Raw genomic sequence first — 22,663 nt, forward strand, 5'->3', positions numbered from 1 at the left:
AGAAAAAAATGGGAAATTTCCAAAATTGATTTGAAAAATGGAAGGAGAGGGATGAAGGGAGAGAGTATAAATTCATTTCCGACTGTTTTCTTTTAATTAAGTAAGTATCGTTCCACTGTAAAAGGAAAAAAATAATTGGAGTATCTTTTTCGTACGTATATTAAAAACGCCAAAGGTGCTCAAGAATTCAGTCGTTCTTCACTTTAGCCAGCAATTTTGCAGGGCTCGTGATCGGTTACTTAGGTACTAAATTTTCTAAAAGTAATTTTTATGGTTACTTTTTTAACGTTTTAGTTTCAAAACAAATAATTTGCTCATTTCCAGCTACACTGCTTTTACTACAATTGTCAAAGTCTCGCTTTCTGCTAAAAATATAAAAAAATCCATTTTCTCAAAATGCCAATTATTTAGTTTCTTACCAAAAATCGTCGCTCCTTCGCAAAAAAATTCCAAAAAGTAATTCTCCAGAATCTCTTCTTTTTAATAAAATTATTGAAGTCTTGAAATTCTAGCCAAAAAAACTAGCCATTTTTTTGTCAAAATTACTGTCAAAGTTTTGCTTTCTGTTTTGTCAACAATAGCAAAAAGTTTTGTCTTTTGTCTAAAAAAGGGCAAAAATCTCTTTTTTGCCAATAATTGATATTTTTTCCAAAAAATTCCTAGCCAAAAATTGTTTTTTTTGGGGGGGGGGGGTGGAGGAGATTGAAAAATTCTTACTTTATTGCTGCCTATTTCCAAAAATTCTCGTTTTTTTAATCAAAAAATTGCAAAATAGTCCAACCTTTTCGACAAAAATTGTGAAAAAATATCACTATTTTGACAATACGAGTGCAAACTAGTCCTGTTCTTTGCTAAAATTGCTAAAGTCTCGATCGAGTTTTCAAGCTTTTTTGGTGATTAAAGTTGCTTTTTTTTGGAAAAAATTGAGCAGGTACAAGCTCGGAATTTGAAAAAAAGTGTAACTAGCGAAGCACGGAGTGGTTAAATCGTATGAATGAGGATATTTTGAATTTGCACCTCTCGAAAATTCAACACGTCACGTCGTCGCATGCCACTTTAAATTGTTGGGTATTTCGACCATGTTCAAGTGCTCTGATGGGGGGAGGGGCTCAATTGATCCATAAAACAAGCTTGTATTTGAGTTCAATGTTGTAAAATTACCAACAATTAAGTAATATGTCACATCACTTTTGAATTGAAATTTTTTCAAAATGAGGGGGGGTTTTTTGTGTTTCTTAAGGATGTCGAGATTCCAATTAGAAAATTAGTTTGTTAGAAATGAAATAAACTTCGAAAAAATTCATAAGATCACAAAAAAAAATAAATCCCCCCCCCCAAAAAAAAACAAGTTACTACATACAAGATTATTGATGCGCATAGGTACATTGAAAATTTGCTTTAGAATCAAAAAAAAAAATTATAATTTTGAAAATCAGGAAAAATATTTTAAATGCAAATCACTTGACATGGATTTTTGAAACGAGAGTATGTATTTTCTCCATTCCAAACAAAGAAGGCTAAATCCTTTTAAAAATACGAAACTGATAATTTTTCAATCATCAAATTTTGACACCCTGAACTTGCATGTGCCTTCAACAGATGTCGGATCTCAGGTCATTGACCTATTCTCCAATCATTCGATACGAATAGTTTATTATCATTTCCTGCAACTTTTATTTCAATTTTTGTAACAAATTTCATTTCTGATGTTCTATTTTTCTTTTCATCAAATCGTATCCATCTTCATTACCGGACCATCATCACTTTCAAAAATTTTACATCGGAGCTTTTTTTTTACGCGAGATTCATCTTGCTGCACATCAACCACATCGTATAATCACTCCAGTGCATTCGTATTTAACCTCGTTGTAATAACCGTGACATAAAAACACTCGTTCGGGTGTAACTTCCGAATTTAATTATTTCTAAAATGTACGATCGAGAAACTACATCACACGAGGAGCTCGCAAAGGCGAAGAACAAGTATCCATAACTTGCCAGAATAATGTAAATTGCTGAGAGAGCCACATCCACATCCACGGTACATTTGATCACACACGTACCACAGAGTTGTACAGAGCACACACGAGTTCTAGAGGATGATTCCGCGTCTGTCTGGCTCATGTACAATATTCGAAAAGGAAAAAAGAATGCGTTGAACGGAAGCCAAATTAGATGGTATAAATCTGCTGTGTTCTTATCCACAATGAGAACATTACTTTTCGTATTATTCAGCTAACCATTGCGTTTTCGATTTTAATTCTCCCATGTGTTCGTCTTCTTTCCCTAGTGGTCTTTTTTTCTCCATGTATCTTTTGTTTTTTCTCACTATATGCACTTGACAAAGTACCCGAGTAGGGAAAAAAACACAAACACATTTGGTGACGTGACGTACAATTTTTAGCGAATTATCCCCCGACGCGATGTGATTATTTTTAACTAAGCTCTCTCGACTCTCGCAAGGTATAAATTTACTATAAACTCCAGAAACGTGTATGTATTTTTTTTTCGTACGCGTATTTCGTCAAAAAATTTCTTTTTTAGTGTTTTTTTTGACGTAATAATTTCTTCTCTCTCTATTTTTCTGCAACTCTCCATATACATACAAAAGACTTTTCGTGTATGGGGTTTTTGGGCGTTGAAAACCCGTATTCAAAGACGATATTAAAGCTAAAGAAGAACTCTCCCTGAACGCACACGCGGTAAAATTTTAAAAGAAAACTTTTTTTCATCTTTAGAAATGATAGCATCGATGTAGTTGCAAAGTATCTGCTTTGAATAGCGGATAATAAAACACGTTTCTAACTAGGTATTTGTTTCTGTTGCCGACTGCATATTTCTCGGTTGTTTCGACCGTGCTTTTTCAACTTTTACAAATAACGAAACCTTACAGCTGAGTCTGGTTTTTCACTGTGTGTGTGGTTTTAATTTTGAGTATTTAATACCCATTTTTATTTAGAAAGCTTAATTTTTTTTCTGGTTGTAACTGATTGAAGAAGATTCTTTCAAGAGCCTTCCATTCAATGGCTATGCAACACTTAATTACTCAATTTGAAGTGCGTTTGCCATAAAAATTATTTTTATTTTCAATTTTTTTTCCACCATGACAGCAAAATGAGCCCAAAATGAATCATTTTTTGAAAAAAATTCAGGTTTTCAAAATTAATGCAACTTTTTCCAAATTATTTTCCCCATTCCCATGCAGTTAGTTATTTTCTTTGAGATACTTAATTATCAATAGACTATATCTAATGATCATTTGTTTTTGATTTTTTTTGTTCCAGGTGAGCATCAAATTTAAAATCATTCTTGAATTAAACGCAGGAAAATCGAAAGAGATATTCCAAAAATACAACAGAGGAAAAATTTCGGGTGATGAATTTCATTTTTTTATTTTTGGGAATTTTTGCCCATTTTTTCCACGAAAAAAATCAAAATTTGATTGAATTTATGATAAAAGCTGGAACTAGATTTTACATATGCTCTACTTTTGAGTTTTTGACCTTGTCATTCGAATTGATTGGGAGTTATTTCCGAGCAGTTCCAGAGATTTCTTCAAATTGAAAGGTTTTCCAATTTTTTTGAAAATCATCATAAAAATTCGAGTTTTAACCACTAAAAATAAGTTTTGAAATTTCGGTGCCGAAATTGATCGAAAAAATCTCCTAAATGATTATTCTACGTTCAAAGGCACTGATTTCTGTTAGGGCCTTTTTAAGAGATTTTTGTGAAAACTGAAAGAACGTTTTCATTGTATCCCTCAGAAGAGTTCTTTCATCTACAATTCAACCAAAAACGATCGAACTACTTCGTTTCAAAACCTGACATTCGAACTGGAATTTTCTCCAGCAAACAATCCAAAATTTCAACGTAAATAATTTGCATCAATTTCGCTTAAAAAATCATCTCACATAAGGCATAATGACCCAGAAAATGAATTTAACGACAATTTGGCGCAATTTTTCAATGTTTCTTTCTTTTTCGAATCTCACCAGCTATTGTAACGTCTAACGTATTAAAAGCGCAATTTTCTTAAGCACCACGGTCACGGTACATTTACGAACCACTGTAACGAAAAAATACCTCAATTTCTGCTCGGATCGGTACGTAAGGCGGCGAATTAAAATGATTTAATTTGTAGTAGAGAGAAAAGGAAAATCTTGTAATGGAGCATGGAACTCTCGATAATAAAACAAAACGTATCAAATAATGGGTGTGTAGCGAAGAAAAGCAGCGAGAGGTAGCTAAAATAAACGACTAGAAAATGGTAAAAGAAAGGCATACGAAAACAATATTAAAAAGGCGTATAATGTCTAAGGGTTAACTTAAGTATGGTATACGATGTAATGTAATATAGCAACGCACATTGACGCGTACACTTACACAATACAGCCTCGAAATGATAGTTTTATTACGTTTTAACGCTTGATTCGGCTTTTTTTTTTAGTATACCTTCTTGTTTCTTTTTCGATGGCTCGACAGAAAAAAATTCTCGCAGGTATTTTAATTTTAACGCGTTTTCATAGCAGTATAAATTTTTTAGAGATTCGAGGACATTTCCACCACACTTTGGTGCTAGGTACAAATACCTCTGGGCACCTAAATCAGAGATGGGACGATTCAGAATCGCGATTACTCGATTCTTCCTATGATTCGCGATCCTTTCAAAGTTCTCAAGTTTTTCTTTCGTTTCAAACAATCTGTCATTTTGTAGAAAATTTTGAATGACAATTTTTGCATTTTTTCCAAGACTTTTGTAAAGTACCTACTCAATTTCAACTTTCAAAAGGCCTTTTCAGATGCAGATTACCAAATAAGCGTAAGCCCAAAAATTTCAAAAATTGATCACTCTGAAGTGCTGTACTTTTTCCAACGTTTTTGAGCTCAGATTGTATTGCTGATCGCTGAATCGCAAATCTAATTCTCAAAATCAAAGAATCGCCCCATCTCTGACCTAAATATAAAAATAATGAAAATGTTGTATGGAGTAGAAAATTTCCCATACACGTACGGGGAGCCCTCGCGCTATGAGGTTCTGCTGGCGTTATTCGCTTTGTAATTTACGACAGCTTGTTCAAATTAAAAGTCGTGCAAGAACCTTATAGTGTTATTATACCGCTACTCGAAACGAATACTTTGTACATGGTTTTGCACGCAAGTACCGTCATTTGCTACTCTTACCGCTTGTAAGTCCTTTTTGTACGGTGGTACCCAGTATAACATATCACTGTAGTATATGAACATAAGATGGTCTCATTTTGCGACTTATAAGAGTATACTATATATTCTTAACGGGGATTTTGCACCTCATTCGTCGAGTGTATATTTTGCGTAAACATCGTTACAGCTGAAAAAGATGGGTCAAGTACTATTAAGCAGTAATTTAATTTTTTTATGCAAGTATATTGTCCCAGTATATAATTTTTAAATACTTTCGAAATAAATGAAACAATTTTAATGAGCTCGTTCACTTTGCATAAAGTAAAACAGAATATCAAGAGGAAGAATTCATCTCTTGTGTCTCGTTTCACATGATGAAGTCTTATCAAGCTCCAAATCAGGGTGTTTCAGGGTATCTATACAACGCATTCATTGGTGTGGCCCACATCTATCTATTACTTAGATCTAATAAAGAAATGTTTGTCAAAATTGTCAAAAAAAAAAAAAACCATTGAACATGGTGAAAAATAAACTCAAAATTATGCTACGATATTAAACATTTTTCACAAAACAACGACGAACAAAAAATTACCAAAAAATCAGAAAAAAATGGATGCAAGTATTCATTATATTATCTAATTCTAAAATACTTAAATCTGAAAAAAATATAGGTATCTTATTCAGGGTGTCTAATGGTCATGAAAGTCATGAAAAAGTCATGAACTTTGCTCGAAACATCCTTGAATTTTTTCAAACAAAAATCAAAAATTTATTCAAAAAATCAGAAAAATGAAAAAACCGAAATACCTGCTTGCCTACAAATTAAAAAAAATTTCCTCGCAGTTTCAAGTTATTTGAATTATTTTTTTTGGGGAGGAGGAGGAGGAGGAGGAGGAGGAGGAGGAGGAGGAGGGGATATTTTCATGCGGTAAAAATGTGAAAAATAGGTCATGAAAAAGGTCATGATTTTTTTTGTCTGGGAGTTTTGTTGTACACCTTGTTATTGCTGGACTGATCAAAATTCACAAAAACAGGATAGTCTTACATATCATGCCTGACCCCCTCCCTTTAAAAGATCAAAACGGTTTTCCCCTTACTTACTTGGATTATTGAAGTTGAATTAAGGAAATGAAAAATAAAAAATTAAAAAAAGAAAATACGATGGTTTAGAATTCAACTTTTTAAAAATTCTTTTAAAAAAAAATTAGAAGAATGTGTTGCGAATTTTTGGAAATTTAAAAATCAATCTTTAGTGAAAATGTGATATTTTTGAATCGGAATGAATTTTCATTTTATGATGAAAGTTTATATGTACCAACGACCCAGATCAATATCAAACTTCCTAAAGACAAATTTTAGTAATATATTTGTCAACATAAAATCTTTAAGATAACTCAATTTTCAATTTTTTATTGGTATCTGGGTAATTCTCAAAAAAAGGTAAAAATCGTGTACCTGGCAAATTTCTCAAAGGTTTTAGCATGAATTTTTTTTTTTTGGTCCATTCAAGGATCATCCCTCACACATTTCACATATGGTATTGAGATTTTTAGCCCCTCCTTTCATTGGTGTACATTCGATTTTATACCCCAAATGTCCTTCGACTTGGCTGTCACACTCCATGTTTTTGAAAATGAATGTTATAAAGTGTCATGAACTTCATTTTTTTGGGGGAAAAATTTACACATTCTCATTATCATAGAACACGAAGGTCCATTATTGTGCAAATTGCAATTGCGATAAGTCCATAGGAAGCTCACATTTCACATTTGAAAACTGTCACACATTTTTTGCGAAAATTTTAGAGCAATTTTAAATTATTTTTGGTAGCTTCCCAATCCAACATTTTTTTCTGGTGAGTGGATGCACTGGTTCACTGTTCTCATAGAAATATTACCCCGCAATGTTATTCTCAAAACCTACGCAATGGCTCGTTCTGATCGTATGTACTTATTTTTGAAAATTTGATATTTTAGAAAAATCGGTGTCCTTCGGCTTGCCTTTTTATTTACCCTGATGAACCCGCCAAAAACGATAATTGAGAAAGGGAAGTTATTCTACATGATAAGTACACATTTATTACGTGATAAAAATCGAATAATGTCCAGTAAGTAAGGCTAGAAACGAAAAAACGTTGACATTGTCCTTCGGCTTGTCCAGCGCCCATTTGTCCTTCGACTTGGCCAAATTTCAGACAGCTGTACTTTTATCGCGCTAGTCGACATATTACAGGATAATAATACAAGCAAAATTTGACATTTTCTCCCTCCCCACGCCTCACTTCTGCCCCTACCAAAAAATAAGTCCAGATTCGAACTCTGCGGCCTGAAAAACATAAATCGACATATCACACGATAATACGATATAAGCAAAATTTGACATTTTTCCCCTCCCCACGCCTCACCCTCCACCTCTACATAAAAAATAACTCCAGATTCGAATTCTACGACCTCGAAAACACGGGGGGTCAGGGCCGACAGGGGGGATTGAATTGAGGCCAACACTAGAAAAGGGATCTGGGACACCCATACAAAAATGATTCCCACTTGAAATTCCAAAAAAATGATTTTTGTTTTTCAAAAATTATGCTCATCAAAATTGATCTTTTTTTTGAGAATTACCCATCTACCATTGTATAAAGTTTAAGATCAAATTCCGAAAATTCTCATTGTGTAATTAAAAAGGCTCTATCAATTTTTTCATTTTTTCGTGTATCTTCTGCATTAAAAATGCCTAAAAATGGTTTGGTCATTCAAGACGTGGAAAAAAATTCACCCCATTTTTCAACAACAACAACAACAACAAAGAACTAATAAAAACATCCAAATTTGGAGGAAACAGATTTATCTTAAAATAAATTACTGATTTGCTTACTTCATTTTTGCTGTATTTTTTCAAAAGAACAAAACAAATTTGAAAGAAACAACATCCATTTCTGATTTTTCAATTTGTTTGCTTTATTTTACTTAATATTTTCTCTAGTACCCCAAAATGAGGTGGTAGCAAAAATATGATCAACATTGCAGTAACCCAATCGCACCTTTTTGTATTTCATGATAAGTTATGTATTTTACAATTACAGCTATACTTTTTGCGAACAGAGAATCTCAACCTTTTTCACAAAGATTTGTCTGTTGATGATTCGAGATCAAATGAAAGAAAAACTTCTGGGTGAATCATTGTAGATAAAAATTGACAATAATCTACGTTTCTACATTATTGCATGTCTATCTATTACTTCATGCATCGTATTTGTTCATTAAAAATTGGCATGAGTCACACCAGATAATTTTTCGCATATCAGTAGGTAGTTAGAACAGTACAAGGTTGAACTTTTTTGATAAAAAATACCTAATCGACAAAATAATTGAGCAAAGAAAAAAAATTAGAACCGTACTTGATTAAATAAATTCGTCAAGATACGTATCAGCATTAAATCATGTAGAAAATATTTCAAATCAAATGAATTGAACGAAATATTTCCAAAATTTGAGAAAAAAAAGAGAAATAAAAAAATTTCTTTATAAAAAAATAGCTACTTAGAAAAATGTTTCTTTGTACCGGAAAATTTCACATCATATCGACGATGATGGACGTTTAAAATACTGAGATGAAAAAATTTTCACGACATCATAGATATCAAATTATTTGAACGACGTGAAATGTGCTTGGAACTCAGGATAGCAGAATAAAAAGCAATAGCACGCGAAATTTTCCCTCGTAAGTTATATAAAACTTATTCGTTTCTCGGGGTAAATTTTTCATCAATGGGTATTTCATTTTAAAGACGACGTTTCGAATAAAAGTACGAATTTCTCCAAACGTAGTGGAGAAAAAATCACAAAATTGCCTCACTGCTGCTTTTTTTGCTCGGATAGGTAGGCATCTCTTGTTAATGAGCAAAAAATTTGAGATATCTGTTCAACTGGAACGGACATCTTTAAAAGTGAACATTGTTTTCTCGAAATAGGCAGAACCGAGCCAACGAAACGCTTCGAATAACTAATTGAGCTTGTCACAAATAAAGCAACACGCGGCAGATCGTTTTTCAAACATAACGAGTCTGTATTTTAATTGTATTCACTTCACGATAGAATAATTTAATTCGACGTAAATCATTTATCTGTTCAAAAGGTGTCAATGTTTACAATTCATTTAGAAAATTCGATATTATCGCGTTTTTAAGCGTCACGATCCGGATAATCCCTGGACTGAAAAATGATACAAACTCATTTCGTCGAATACATTTACCTACCTATACAGACCCTCAAATGAGATAATTTTTCAAATTTACACCCTTTCGTTGTATAGGAGTATAAATGGTCAAGATTGAAAACTCTCTTCAAAAAAATCACATGTTCGAGTTTTTTTCCTTTTTATTGCACATAGACCCACTAGCTTTAAAATGGCTATGAAAACATGTCGTTGGTCCATTAAACCAGGAAAAAAAAGAGTAATAGATGGAATAGGTACGTGAGACCAGCACCCGTAAAATGGTCAAAAAAAACGTTAAAAATTGCTCGAATGTTATCAAAAAAAAACCTAATGTAGTAATTTGGCGGAAAAACTATCGTATTTTTTATGGTTCATTTTTAATGGAGGCTTTTTGCGCAAATACGAGATTACCTTGTTTATACGGATAATTTTTGACTTAAATTTTAATAACGCGATTTACAGCCCGTTAAAAGCTATGCTACTTTTTACAGGCTTATGGTTGACGTCGAATCAAGTACCGTTTATCAACATTTATACGTAGTCGTGAAATGATTACGTCTAAATGACCCGAGGATCATTTTAATTTAAAGAATATGGCATCCTTTTTGGACCCTCGACTCGAATTTTGTTTGAACAACAAAAAGTGAGGAATTTTTCCTCATCGAAAATTTAACCAAACAGTTACATAATATTTTAAGAAAAAAAAGCAAAAAGGTTCTAGGAAGATTGAAAATATTGTAAATTTTTCTCAACAAAAAAATTCAACATTTTTAAGTAGGTAGGTAGCAGCTTGTTTGCTGCTTTCTTATTCATTTCAGAATCGTTTTCATTTTCCAAGCCGATAATAAAATTTTTAATTTAGTTTTTTATACGGAAAATTGTTACTTTTTAAACATGCTAATGAGTTACAAAAAGAAAGAGAAAAAAAATTAAACACTTTGATCAAACTTATAATTTATTCTGAATGTAGATGGAGTTTAATCATTTCGTTCCCTACAACAATTCGCATCTGTAGGAACGATTCGTCGTTTCGACATCTCGTTGAGGAAAAAAAAATCTTTTTTAATGAATAAAAAATACTCTTGGCTCATCTAGACGGTTAAATGATAGAGGAAAGATGGTACACAACGGTAGTATTCTCTACCGCAATGTTTATTTTGATTACTAGCTATAAAAATGATTACATAATTACAGTTGAAATTCTTAGCTAAGAAATAATTAATCTCACGTGGTTGCCTCTCGTGCGCTCCACCACATCGGGGGATGAGCTAGCAAAGGCAATGTTGGCCGAAGAAACAATGTACTCGGTGAACGCGTAAGAAGCATCCTCGATCCCCCTTTCCTCGTACACTGTACACTTGTTCTAACCAATTTGAAACGGTCGAAAGTTCTTTCAGTTTTCCTTAAAGCCATTGTTATTCGCCCTTTTCGAAGACGATGCCAGCGAAAAAGCGAAATTCGGCGTTCGGCGAGTCGGGCGAGGCTCATCGTCCGAATTCCAACGGTACAATTACACTTTCACGAACTAGTCGTTTTTCATCTTAGCCTTTAATTTCGATTCCAGCCCGTTACGCGATAAAGGGCGTAAAAGTATAATGACTCGTGATGTATTTAGCTCGATAGACTATACGATGAAGTACCCCTATAGCTATACTTACCTACCTACCTACTGTTGTTGTGCAATTAAACTCAATTAACTAATTATTATACCGAGTTCTGAAAAGTTACTCAGGGTGGTGATTGCGTGAGAGTTTCGTACATTTTTTTTTCAGTCTTTAATATTTATCGAAAAAGTGATTAATTGAAGGAAATTTACCATCCGAGTATCATTACCGAAGCGTAATGTTCGCTGGTGGTGGTTATAAGGTTTTAAACACTCTCTCGATTCATTTTATAATAATAATCGACGTCACGCGACGACACTCGTTTTATATTATACGAAACGCCGAAATGGACTGCGAATGCGAGATGCTGCAGGAAGTCTTTCCATTACTTTTTTCGTATAATTAATTACACTCCAAGTTTTCTTATGCGAATGTGTGTAGGTTTTTCATCAGCTATGTCTCGATTCATAACGGATTTTTCTTCGTTAAATGCGTCATACGAGGAAACAGGGAGGGCTCGAAGGTGATGAAGATGCCAAGTGTTTAATTGTCAATAAAACAGACGTTGGTATTATTTTATCATAAACAAGCTTTCAGAGGTGATTTCGCAGATTCAAATTTGTTGAGAAAATATGAGAATTTTGACCCAGTAAACAGCCTAAACACGTACGGTGAAACCGCCCTTGAATCAGATTTTGATTCGAAATGTTATTTTTTATCTATAGAACCACAGAACAATTATTTTTGAGCAGTACACAAACGGTTTTTGTACCGTCATTCGGAGGGGGGGGGAGGGAGACTTCCTAAATTCGATTTTCAGGGATTTAGCTGTCTCCAGCTATATTAAACCAATTGACTTGAAACGTGAAAGTAGACGAGGTATTCATGAGGGCTATAACCCTAAATTTTTTCAATTTTTTTGAGCTCAAAAATCAACTTAAAATTTACTATTTTTTCAAAATAAATAAAATTGAAGAATTTACATTTAAAATGCACTAGCAAGTGCTCGATAATTTTTCATTTGATTTTTCCTGTAACTATCAAAATTGAGCTATTTTGGGTCAAATTCTGAGATTATACTTCATTGAAATCGTGAAAACGTGATTTTAACGTTTTTTTCAAAGAGTACCTAAGTATGTACTTAAAATCTCAGACTTTGACCTAAAATAGCTCAATTTTGATAGTTACAGGAAAAATCAAATGAAAAATTATCGAGCACTTGTTAGTGTGTTTTAAATGTAAATTCTTCAATTTTATTTACATATTTTGAAAAAATATGGATAAACATCCTTTTTAGGGGTGCCTAAAATGGGTGCTCTAAAAAAAGGGTTCTAAATTCACAACTTTGGGAACCCCTGGAGGCCAAAAAATGGTCATTTTGGGTCAACTAAGCACGGATTCGTATTTGGGACATTTCCATAAATCAATGCAGCGCAGATGAGGGAAACCCATATAGGAGGAGTCCCGATAAGGTCATTTTTTGGGTCCAGGTATTTATCGACTCGACCTCTCTTAAAATGTTATACATGTAATAAATGTCCCTGCAAATACAAATCCGTGGTTAGTTGACCCAAAATGACCATTTTTTTGGCCTCCAGGGGATCTCAAAGTTGTGATCAAAAAAAGAATAACTGTTCTCTATATTCGTAATTTTGATCCCTTTTTTTAGAGCACCCCCAAGAGCGGTCGAGTCGATAAAATTCCTATGCCCAAAAAATGGCATTATTGGGACTCATCCTTTGGAAAGAGCCAACAAATTGTATTTTTTGTGCTATTTAAGTGCATGAAGATCTGTTTTTACAAGGCATATTCACTTGAGTCGGCCTCCCCCCTCCTCCCTCCCCCATAATTGCTGAAGATTTTCACTTTTTTCCTTAACATTATCCAAAAGTCTCGTTTTCTCCTAGAAAGTGTCAAAACGTATTAGGTATTTAGTATGTACTTTCTGAGCAATTCCCAAATAATTGAAGCATGTGTTTCCAAAACGCACTAAGTCCATTTTCAAAGATTCTGAGGTTGCAAGGCCATCTAGTATAAAGTTGCAACCCAAAATGGCTGATTTTTTGATATGTTGTGCCCACGGGTCTTGGCTACAACATGCCAATTTGGGCCATTTCTACGTTTCCAAATTGTACTAAGTACCATGAATTTCTTATCTATATTTTTTTGGACTTAGTGCGTTTTGAAAATACATGCTTCAATTCTACTTTTTGCTGAAATTGTTAAAAGTCTTTCTTCTTGTCAAAAGTTCAGGCGTTTTTTTTTTTTTTTTTTTTTACAAAATAACTATCCTCCAAAAAAACTCTTCAAAAAAGAATTACACCCCGCCCTCTCCACGATTCCTAATGAACCTACTCCATGAACAAAAATTAAAAATTTCAGTAAGAAAATGTTATGATATCATGGTGGAATCCGCCCCTAAGAAAAACAACCTACCACTTCACCATTTATTGTATAAGACAATCTATGAAACAGCTAATGAGCCAAAAATTTGGGGGCTGACAAATCTTCCACACTCCGAGTCAAGTTAGATTACTAAACTTATTTGAGGGATCTGTCCGCCCAAATTTTAATTGGCTCATTAGCTGTTTCATAGATTGTCTTATACAATAAATGGTGAAGTGGTAGGTTGTTTTTCTTAGGGGCGGATTCCACCATGATATCATAACATTTTCTTACTGAAATTTTTAATTTTTGTTCATGGAGTAGGTTCATTAGGAATCGTGGAGAGGGCGGGGTGTAATTCTTTTTTGAAGAGTTTTTTTGGAGGATATCAGTACTTTTTTTCTATATTATTGTGATGAAGTGTTTAATTTAATTAATGAAAATAGCATTGGTGGCAGGAGCATGCAGAGAGTGGACAGATTACTGGACATTTGTCATTAAACTGACTGGAATAAAAACAGTGGGTTTTCAAGAGTGATGGGGGAAGGGGTTGACCAAAAATTCGCCGATCAGTTAAAAAAAGACTTTCAATTTTGTCAAATAAAATGACAAATAGCGAATATAAATCTCTAAAATGAAATGAGAGATGAAATGACAAGTTTACCAATAATTGATGAAAATACCTATTAAAAAAATTATTATTTTCCTTTTTGAATTTTTTGAAGTTTCAAAATGGAATTTTTTAGTTTAGGAAAAGGATAGAAAAAATAGCTGAGTGATGCGAGTGAAAAAACGTTCAAAAATTCAAGAGGTGAAAAACAATGCGTTTTTCAGGTTCCATTTTTTGGGTTCAAAATTTTGGAATTTAAATGTCAACTTTTTAATGAAAACCAAACAAACCTGAACAAAGTAAAGCAAAACGTCATTTCAAGAAGTAAAAAAAAAAAACATGTTTTTTCAGGTGAAAAAATGTATCTTGTTTGTTTTAAATAAATTTGCGTAATGAAATTTTTTCCATGTTTACTTTAAAAAAAAAAAAAAAAACAAGCGCAAAAGAAAATTTGTACTTTCGGAAGTGAAAAACAACGTTTTTTTACAATTTATTTTTAAAAATTGAACATATTAAATAAAAATCATATTGAAAAAATCAGCTTACAAAATTAAAAATTGAAAAAAAATTTTGATTCTGATGGGGTTCGAATCGGAGTCTACTGCGTGGCGAGCGGAAGCTTAAACCAAGCAGCCACTTGAGCTGCTTAGATAACGGCGCATTTCAACTGCATACAACGCTCACGTTGTAACGCCAACACGTGTTGTGCTTTAAATTTAACGGACATTTTGATATTGAACGTTTATGTGCAATAATAATTATTATTGCGCATAAATGAAAGCTCATATCAATTTGAAAATATTAAAAGGCACTTCCGTGGTGTTTGAAGTATATGTGAACATAATTTCAACGTGATTGAAACTTTATTCCAAGCTGCAGCTTTTCTTAAAAAATGGATTTTTGGCCATTTTTTGAGTATAATTAAACTACTTCATTAAGAAAAGCTACAGCTTCGAATAGGGCACAAATCACGCTGAAATTTTGTTCAAATGTACTTTCAACATCGTAGATGTGCCTTTTGATGTACGTACATCTATCCCAGCTTTGGTTTGATTGTACTTTGGATAAATATACTGCTCGTTTTTTCAAAATTTGTCATTTTTCAGCATCTTTAGACTCCACTCAAGCTTCATGTAATTGGACTACAAAGCTCAATTTTTGCATGAACATCAAGTTTGTGGTGGAGAAGTGCCTTTTGATATTTTGGGTCAATTTTGAAAATTTTTGGGGCCCAAAAAGGGGGGGTGCAGGGTCAATTTTCAAAAAATTTACAATTTTTTGCTTTTAGTCAGTAATGGTTGACAAATCGAAGCTATATTCCAAATTTCATCAAAATTGGTTCGGCCAATCCTTCTAACTTTGAGTGGAACTTGAAGAAGAATTTTACCAAAATGACAAAAAACTGGCTACTTGAAACTTTGCGAATGTTTATCGTACAAAAATTATTCTTATACATTCTGAAAGGTCTTTGAAAAATAAGAAAAAAAGTATCTATGCGTTTTTTGAATAAACGCATAGTTTTTGAGAAAATTGCGTTGGAAATATTCTGGGCTAACATTATGAAATGATTTGAGAATATAACTCCGTCTGGCGTTGCGCCGCCTACGGTAACGCGTTTCATGACGCGTTTGAAACCGTGGGAGGGCGGGGTGGCAACGCTACCGCGTCGCCTGATCTACTCGTAGTTATTTTTCAAAACATTCCATGAAGTTTCACTTTTTTTGCCTAAATGAATTGCTTTGCTTTTTGCCAGAATAAACTGCAAAAATTCTCACTCTGTTGCCAAAAACTGAGGGAAAGTCTTGCTTTTTTATCAAAAAATTTCAAAATATTTAGTCCAACTTTTAAAAATTTGAAAACCAAAACATTTCAATTTAATTGTGTTCTGATTTTTTTTTTGGTTTTGTTTTTCTCAGGTTTTTTAATTTTTTTTGTAACTTTTTCAAACTTTTTTTTTGAAAAGAATTGAGTACGAGATCTGTTGACTTTTCTTCAGCAATTTAAAATCACTCCTTGCGGCTTATTTCACCTCATATTCTTTAAAAAATAATGTATAAACCAAAATTCCCAAGTTTTCTTTCCTGTTTCTCGGCAACCTTTTTTTAAAAAAATTATCTATTGATTTTCAAGTGCAGCAAATCTAATATGTTTCGACTTTTGACAAAGGTTCCCTTCAATTTTAGAGTCATCGTACTTTTTGGTTTCTGAAATCCATCTGTGTATATAGACTTATTGGTAATTTTCGCTGTTTTTATGGCACCGATGATCCTTTAAACGACACAGAAACGCAGTTAGCATCTCGGTAAGAATCATCGAGTGGATCAAAAAAGGGCACTTTCATTTTCGTCGACTTTTTTTCAATATTAAACGAAAGGGTGACGATTTTTGTCGACGCGACGATAGAATTTAGCGGAAATATTCGAAATCCGCCAGCGCAGCGCCATCTCCATCCATCGACGACTGAGCTGCGGCCCGTATGTAAAACAGAGCGAGTTAGCAAAGGGGCAACCAATCCAAAATAGGAAGTACATTTCGTCGAGTAGCTCGTTTCATTTATGGCACAACTATTAACATAAATGTGAAAAATGAGCCATAAGAAAATCGCTTTATAGGGCTTCCACGTTGATGACATTGTGTTATGCGGTGTATATCGATTCGATGCTGACTCCAGACTCGATGAGATGAGAAGAATACATACGCATTAAATGGCAAAAATCTCGTACCGCGCTTTCTTCTCTCGCGCACGTATATTACATATTATTCGTATGCATATTCATTTTTACAACTTGCCAACGGGCGCCACTTTTGTGGCAAAGTTTTCCAAAAAATATTACATACAAAAAGTTATACATGTAGGATAAGTTGCCGCCGCAATACCGCCTGATAACTGATGTACTATGTATTTGTGTTTATGGTAAAAACTTTTACCGCCGTTCGAGTTTACTCGACGATTTTACATTCGACTAAAGCCGAGAAATATTTGATTTGCGCTTTTTAGCCGTTTTACTAGCGTTCTTCATGTTGGTAAAGGACGAGAAATGTACGATATATCTACGTAGTACACGTATACGTAAAGCGTATAAAATATTAACTACTCCTTTCTCAATTTCTCTATCAACAAAAGGAACCCGCAAAGTTTTCAAATTTAATTATTCCGATTTTATAATATGATGAAAATACCGAGGCGTAATTTGGTTAAACGTATTTTACTTTTTATTAATTTCCAATTCGTGTCGAAAGGTTCGACGATAAACGATATTAAATAAGTTAGGTAAAGAGGTTTTCTTTCTTTTTTTTTTTCAAAATAAAATTCTTTGTATTACATAAATTGGGTTAGGCTCGATTTTATAATAAAAGCAGAATTTTTTTTCAAGTGTTTTAGTACCTCTAGATTCAATTTTAAGATTTTCATGAAATTACAGAATTCACGAATTAGACCTTGCGAAAGGTCATGGACCATTTGGGCTTTGGTAAGAGCTTCAAACCTGAGAAGTAGGCACCTAGCTGCAAAAGTGCAGCACTCATAAAATTCCACATTGGCACTTCTTCTTTCAAAAGTAATCTCCCCTACCCTAAAAAACTATCCTCTGCGAGTCTGCATCGTGTTTTTCAATTTTTATACCCAAGAAAATAATGAGATTTTTGGCGTCGAAAATTTTGGACGAGGGAGAGCGAATTTTTTCCCAGACGTGATGACCTTATTTTGAGCACTTTTTTAATGAAATTATGATCATACTTTTTCAACGTGAGTTGTTCTAAAAAAAAAAGAAAAAAAAATACAAATTCCTTACTTCTTCAAAAATCACACAAAAAAATAGGGAATCGAGGAACAATATTTTTGAAAAATTTTCAATTCAAAATATCAAAAAAGAAGTTCTTTGCTTTTATGATAGTACTTTTCGAATGTTTTTTAAAAAATAAAATGAAAAATAAAAATAGGGTAGGTATTTGGATAAAAAACAGAACAACTACAAGACTCATAGAACTCATCAGTGAAAGCAGGATTAGTAGGATAAGCGGTCTACTAAACTTCCTAAGAAATAAAAAATTGATGAATCTACTTGCAAAAAATTGGGTAGGTATACTTCTTGGCAACTTTTTTCAAAAAGCGAGGCTTCCTTGCGGTTTTTATTTATTTTTGGTAAAAACCCAGATTTTTGATTTTTAGACAATTTTTGAAAAAAAGCAAAAATGTTTGCAATTTTTTTTTCTAATTACGAAGATTAAGTATTTTTAGCAATTCTGCTGAAAAAACCAAATTTTTTGTCAATTTTTGAAAGTAATGGATAATTTTTGACAAAAAACAAGACTGACAATTTTGGCAAAAAGCAGGAGTTTCTGACAATAAATTTATAAAGCAAAACTTTTTTTCGAACGAGACTATTGGGAAATTTCTATATACAAAAAAATCAAGACTTTTTGGCAAGATAACGATTTCTAGTCATTGCTATAAGAAAGACAGGGGAAAAGTTGGGTACTTCAAATCTCGAGCGATGAATTTTTTTTGGTATTTGTGGCAGAAATCGGGACTTGGACAATTTTAACAATAGCTGGAGGGCATTGTACATATGAACAAATTATGTAAGTGTTTGAAACGTCGAAAAACAAGATATCAAACAGGCAGTGAAAGTAGTGAATTTTTTCAAAAATTTAGGTAGTGAAAAAATTCAAACGTGCAACAAAAACCTTCAAACAGGCATCGTAGCGGGTCACTTTTATAGTGACTTGGTCACTTTTTTCATCAAAAAGTCACTATATTGGTCACTTTTCTTCCAAAAAAGTCACTTTTTTGTATTTTTTTTTTCGTTTTTTAAACAAAAAAAATCATTTTCATCCAAATTATCTTTTTTTTACTCATTTTCAAAGGATTTTATTTATGCGAATTTTCTTTATTAAACAATTTCAGGATTTTAAAAACACAAATTTTTACTTTTTGAAACATCAATTTTCGAAAGCTTTTGCCCTCGCTTCGCTCGGGCTTGTTTTCTTTTCTTTTTCAAAATAAAGGATGGAAATTTATTTTTTTTAAATCAAGTTCTAATAGTTCAGTCATTAAAGAAATTTTTACAGGAAAATTGAATATCAAACAGATCTTTCTCAGATATTGTTCACAGTGGTCCCCTCAACAACATACTAAAAGTCCCCGCCCCTACGGGGTCCGGAACCCCCTTAAAGGGGGGTGGGACCTCCCCCAATTTCAGTTTTTCGCCATTTTCTCCTCCGCATTGCATTTTAGCGAAAAATGTGTGGTTAAATAAAAAAATCTACGTCAAATTTCCGATCTAACGACGATGTATTAACTTTCCTTGTATGTGAAAGGGGGTTTTCTGAAAAATACATAGAGACTATAAGCGCATAAGAGGGGTGAAATGGTCCCCGAAAGCGTTCGAGTTGATATTAGCATGGAAAGTGGATACCATTGGGAAACTTCCGCGTGAAAAATTTCAGATAAACACCCCCTCCCCTTTTTTGGCACTTCAATAACACTTTTCTCAGTTTTCTCAGCCCCATTTCAACCGATTTTGAAAATTTTTCAGGATGTCCCCTCTCCTCATATTTACCCCTCAAAATGGTGTTTTTTCCAATTTTTTATGCCCTTAAGAATCAAGATTCGATTGCAAGGTACAATTTTAGAAACATGTTTTTTGAACGTAATATTGACCCCCAAACATCATGTACTTTTTTCAAAATTTTTGCCTAGGTGCGCCGCGCTGAAAAGTTGGAAAAATGTGTCTTAAAGGGGGGGGGGAGTGAAATGAGAATTTTGGGAAACATGAATATCAATGAGTAGGGTGTCGTTTTCTTATGATTCGATACTGCTGAGCACGAATATTACGTCCGATTTTGTTTTACACTCACAGAGCCCCTCCGGAGCTCTCAGCCCCCACCTCAATTTTTGATATTTTAAAAATAAACTTAGGTACATCGATGATTTTGGTGTCGTTTTCTTACGATTCGATACCGCTGAGTACGAATATGACGTCAGATTTTCTGCAACACTCACAAAAAATGTAGGTAGTGAAAAAAGTAGTGAAAAAGTGATTTTGAAAAAAAAAATTTGTTAGATACCACGAAAACAAATTTTAATAACCAAAACTAACTTTTAGTAACTGAGTAATTTAGTTATGTACTTAAAAAGTAACCAAGTACGTGCTCTGAGTCAACTTTTTTCAGAAGCTGCAGATCGGGTCGATTTTTTTTTTGTTATAGAAAATGAATATGCCATTATAGACTATTTTTGGCATTTTCTAAAATTCGCCAAAAATTGAAAAATCAACTTCGGCTGCTGAAAATATGGTTCTAGAGTCTGTATGACATGTTCTTTCAGCGAGCCAAATTTTACGTAGCTCGATTGGGGTTCACGAATTATGAAGGTGCTCATGTGAGTAACGTGACTTGATTGAATTTGACGGACTTTAAGGGTCCCTTTGTCAGTCAAATTGTAATTTCAAGTCCGAACCGAGTCCAACCTTTTAATAAGTGGCATTAAATTCATATTGCATCCAAAATATTTTGTTTTAAAATATTTATCCAATCCAACCCAACCAAACCTGAACTAAATTAACCAAATCTAAACCAATACGATATTTTCTTGTGTTACAGGAAACCATCATCAATGCGACGTTTATGCCACCGGAAGCGTACGAATTCGAGATATCGGAAGCTGCGACAGTAATTCTAGAAGCCAGATCGTTTTCCAAATTGAATTACCTACAAAAAGTTACTTTTCGAAATGTAGACAATCTGATCATAAAGAAAGACGCATTTTCCAATTTAGTCGTACCTCAATTTTTTCTCGAGATTAAAGACTGCAACCGAGTAGAAATAGAATCGAAAGCGTTTTACCTGAGTCGTGGCCCTGTAGCTGTATCCATCACAAAATGCAACAGTTTAATATACCATCGCGAGGCAATCGCCTGGATTAGCGAGGCTAACGTGAAAGATGTCAAAACTGCTCTTTTCGCCGAGAATTCATTTTCTCAAAATTCCGAGAAAGTTACATCACATCATGGGTATTCGACCAAAGTAAGTTAATCATCAATCCTATGTATTACTTCTCTTTCAATTCCTCGAACAAACTCGCTATATGTGACCCGCTCTGACAAAACCGACCATTTCGACAAAATTTCAAAAAATGTTTTTTTCTCAAAAATCTGATCTTTCAACCCTTAAAACTCATTTTAAACACCATTATTTTGGACACTTTTTTTTGTCGAAACGGTCGGTTTTGTCAGAGCGGGTCACATATACTCACTTACTCGTAGGTACCTAACTAATGACGAGTAATTATTACAGATAATCATTGGAAAAACATCATTACCGCACTTGCCGGAAAACATGTTCTCATCACCGGCTGCCATCATCAAACTACTTAACTGCGACGTTAAGGTGGTGAAGAAGAACGCATTTTCAGCGCTGGAAATCTACTCGGTACAAATTGAAAACACCACTTTGGATGTAATATCTAGCGGAGCATTTAGCGACCGGAGCCTTTTAACGAGTCTGCAATTCGCGGATGTGAATATTTGTCGGATATCCACCGGTGCCATACATTCGGCTGTGACAAATTTCACCTTTTACAATTCTAAGTGAGTTTTATTAGCGAACGTTTTTAATATAAACCGTGTCTGCGTTCGCGTACCTACCTACTTCTCCATTTTCTCCCCAAAATATCTGTACGCGGAGAACAATTGCCAACTCGAGAGCGCGTGTTTTTCCACCGTTAGACTCCAGTCACGTATATACATCAAATACAATTTCCAGTCCGGTATAGTACCGAGTGAGCCTGACAAGTAATGCGGTTTATACACAATTCTCCCCATGTGTAACGATACGATACGATGCACACACTCTGCACCCGGTAGAATATAAACGTCGTACATTTTCCTTACAATATGACACTTTTTATACGTTCCTTATATTATGCGTCTGTGTGGCTGGAGATGGAGAAAAATATTCTAATATTTTAGAATGGATTTCCTTTTGCTCACCGTCGCCTTCGTCCGATGATTTTCCATACGATAACTTAAACTTGGGTGCATCGTATAGAATCTATGCGGATGACCCTATTGAAATCTTAGGTCGAGACGCACGATTCCTCCAAATCGTGGCAATTTACCAAAATCGTTATATAAATTGAGGAAATAGTTATGTTATTACACGACTCGGTAAAAATATAATTATAAACCGCTTACCTGGTATTTGTGGAGAATGATTTGGCCATTTCTTCTATCGCAAATGAATCCATCAAACCGTTCGTGGTTGGCAATCTGTAACATAGTAGGTTCGAAATGTGGTTTTAAAATTCAATTATTTTTATTTGTCGTAAGCTTAGGTAACGTAGGAAGTTACTAAATAAAATTGAGAGGTGGGGCCAGTAGGTAAGCGATGGCTTTATCGTACATAATGGACGGACATCAATATTCGAGATTTTTAGATTTTTATAGGCGAATTTTCCAATCAAGCCTTTGAAAAAATGTCGACTCGAGGACGAGGTATATTTTCTAAAATCAATTACGATGAAATAAAGTAGGCCAAGTTTCTCCAAAGGTACTTTTTTCTTGCCATAAATAAACCCACATCCAAAAGAACTAAAGATGAGTTCATTGTTTCGACATCCTTTATTCCCCCTCCTAAAAAAATCACGTAGGTATTGAAAGTCAGACGAGTACATAAGTTAAAGTAGGAT

The 22,663-nt window shown here is 33.8% G+C and overlaps 2 protein-coding genes across 7 annotated transcripts in view; one reads left to right on the forward strand and one right to left on the reverse strand.

Annotated features, from left to right (window-relative positions):
• hiw (highwire) overlaps nucleotides 1-22,663 on the reverse strand; it is a 304,196-nt gene that overhangs the window by 109,579 nt on the left and 171,954 nt on the right. For all 5 annotated transcript variants that reach the window (XM_065366873.1, XM_065366872.1, XM_065366871.1 and 2 more), the window contains exon 39: nucleotides 22,170-22,244. In XM_065366873.1, the coding sequence (XP_065222945.1) occupies nucleotides 22,170-22,244 (75 nt within the window). The remainder of the gene's footprint in view (nucleotides 1-22,169; nucleotides 22,245-22,663) is intronic.
• Nucleotides 1-22,663, forward strand: part of LOC135847378 (uncharacterized) — a 92,916-nt gene that overhangs the window by 64,266 nt on the left and 5,987 nt on the right. For both annotated transcript variants that reach the window (XM_065366876.1, XM_065366877.1), the window contains 2 exons: nucleotides 20,578-21,000; nucleotides 21,271-21,563. In XM_065366876.1, coding sequence (XP_065222948.1) covers nucleotides 20,578-21,000; nucleotides 21,271-21,563 — 716 coding nt within the window. The remainder of the gene's footprint in view (nucleotides 1-20,577; nucleotides 21,001-21,270; nucleotides 21,564-22,663) is intronic.

Source organism: Planococcus citri, chromosome 5, assembly GCF_950023065.1.
Source record: "Planococcus citri chromosome 5, ihPlaCitr1.1, whole genome shotgun sequence".
Classification (NCBI taxonomy): Eukaryota; Metazoa; Arthropoda; class Insecta; order Hemiptera; family Pseudococcidae; genus Planococcus; species Planococcus citri.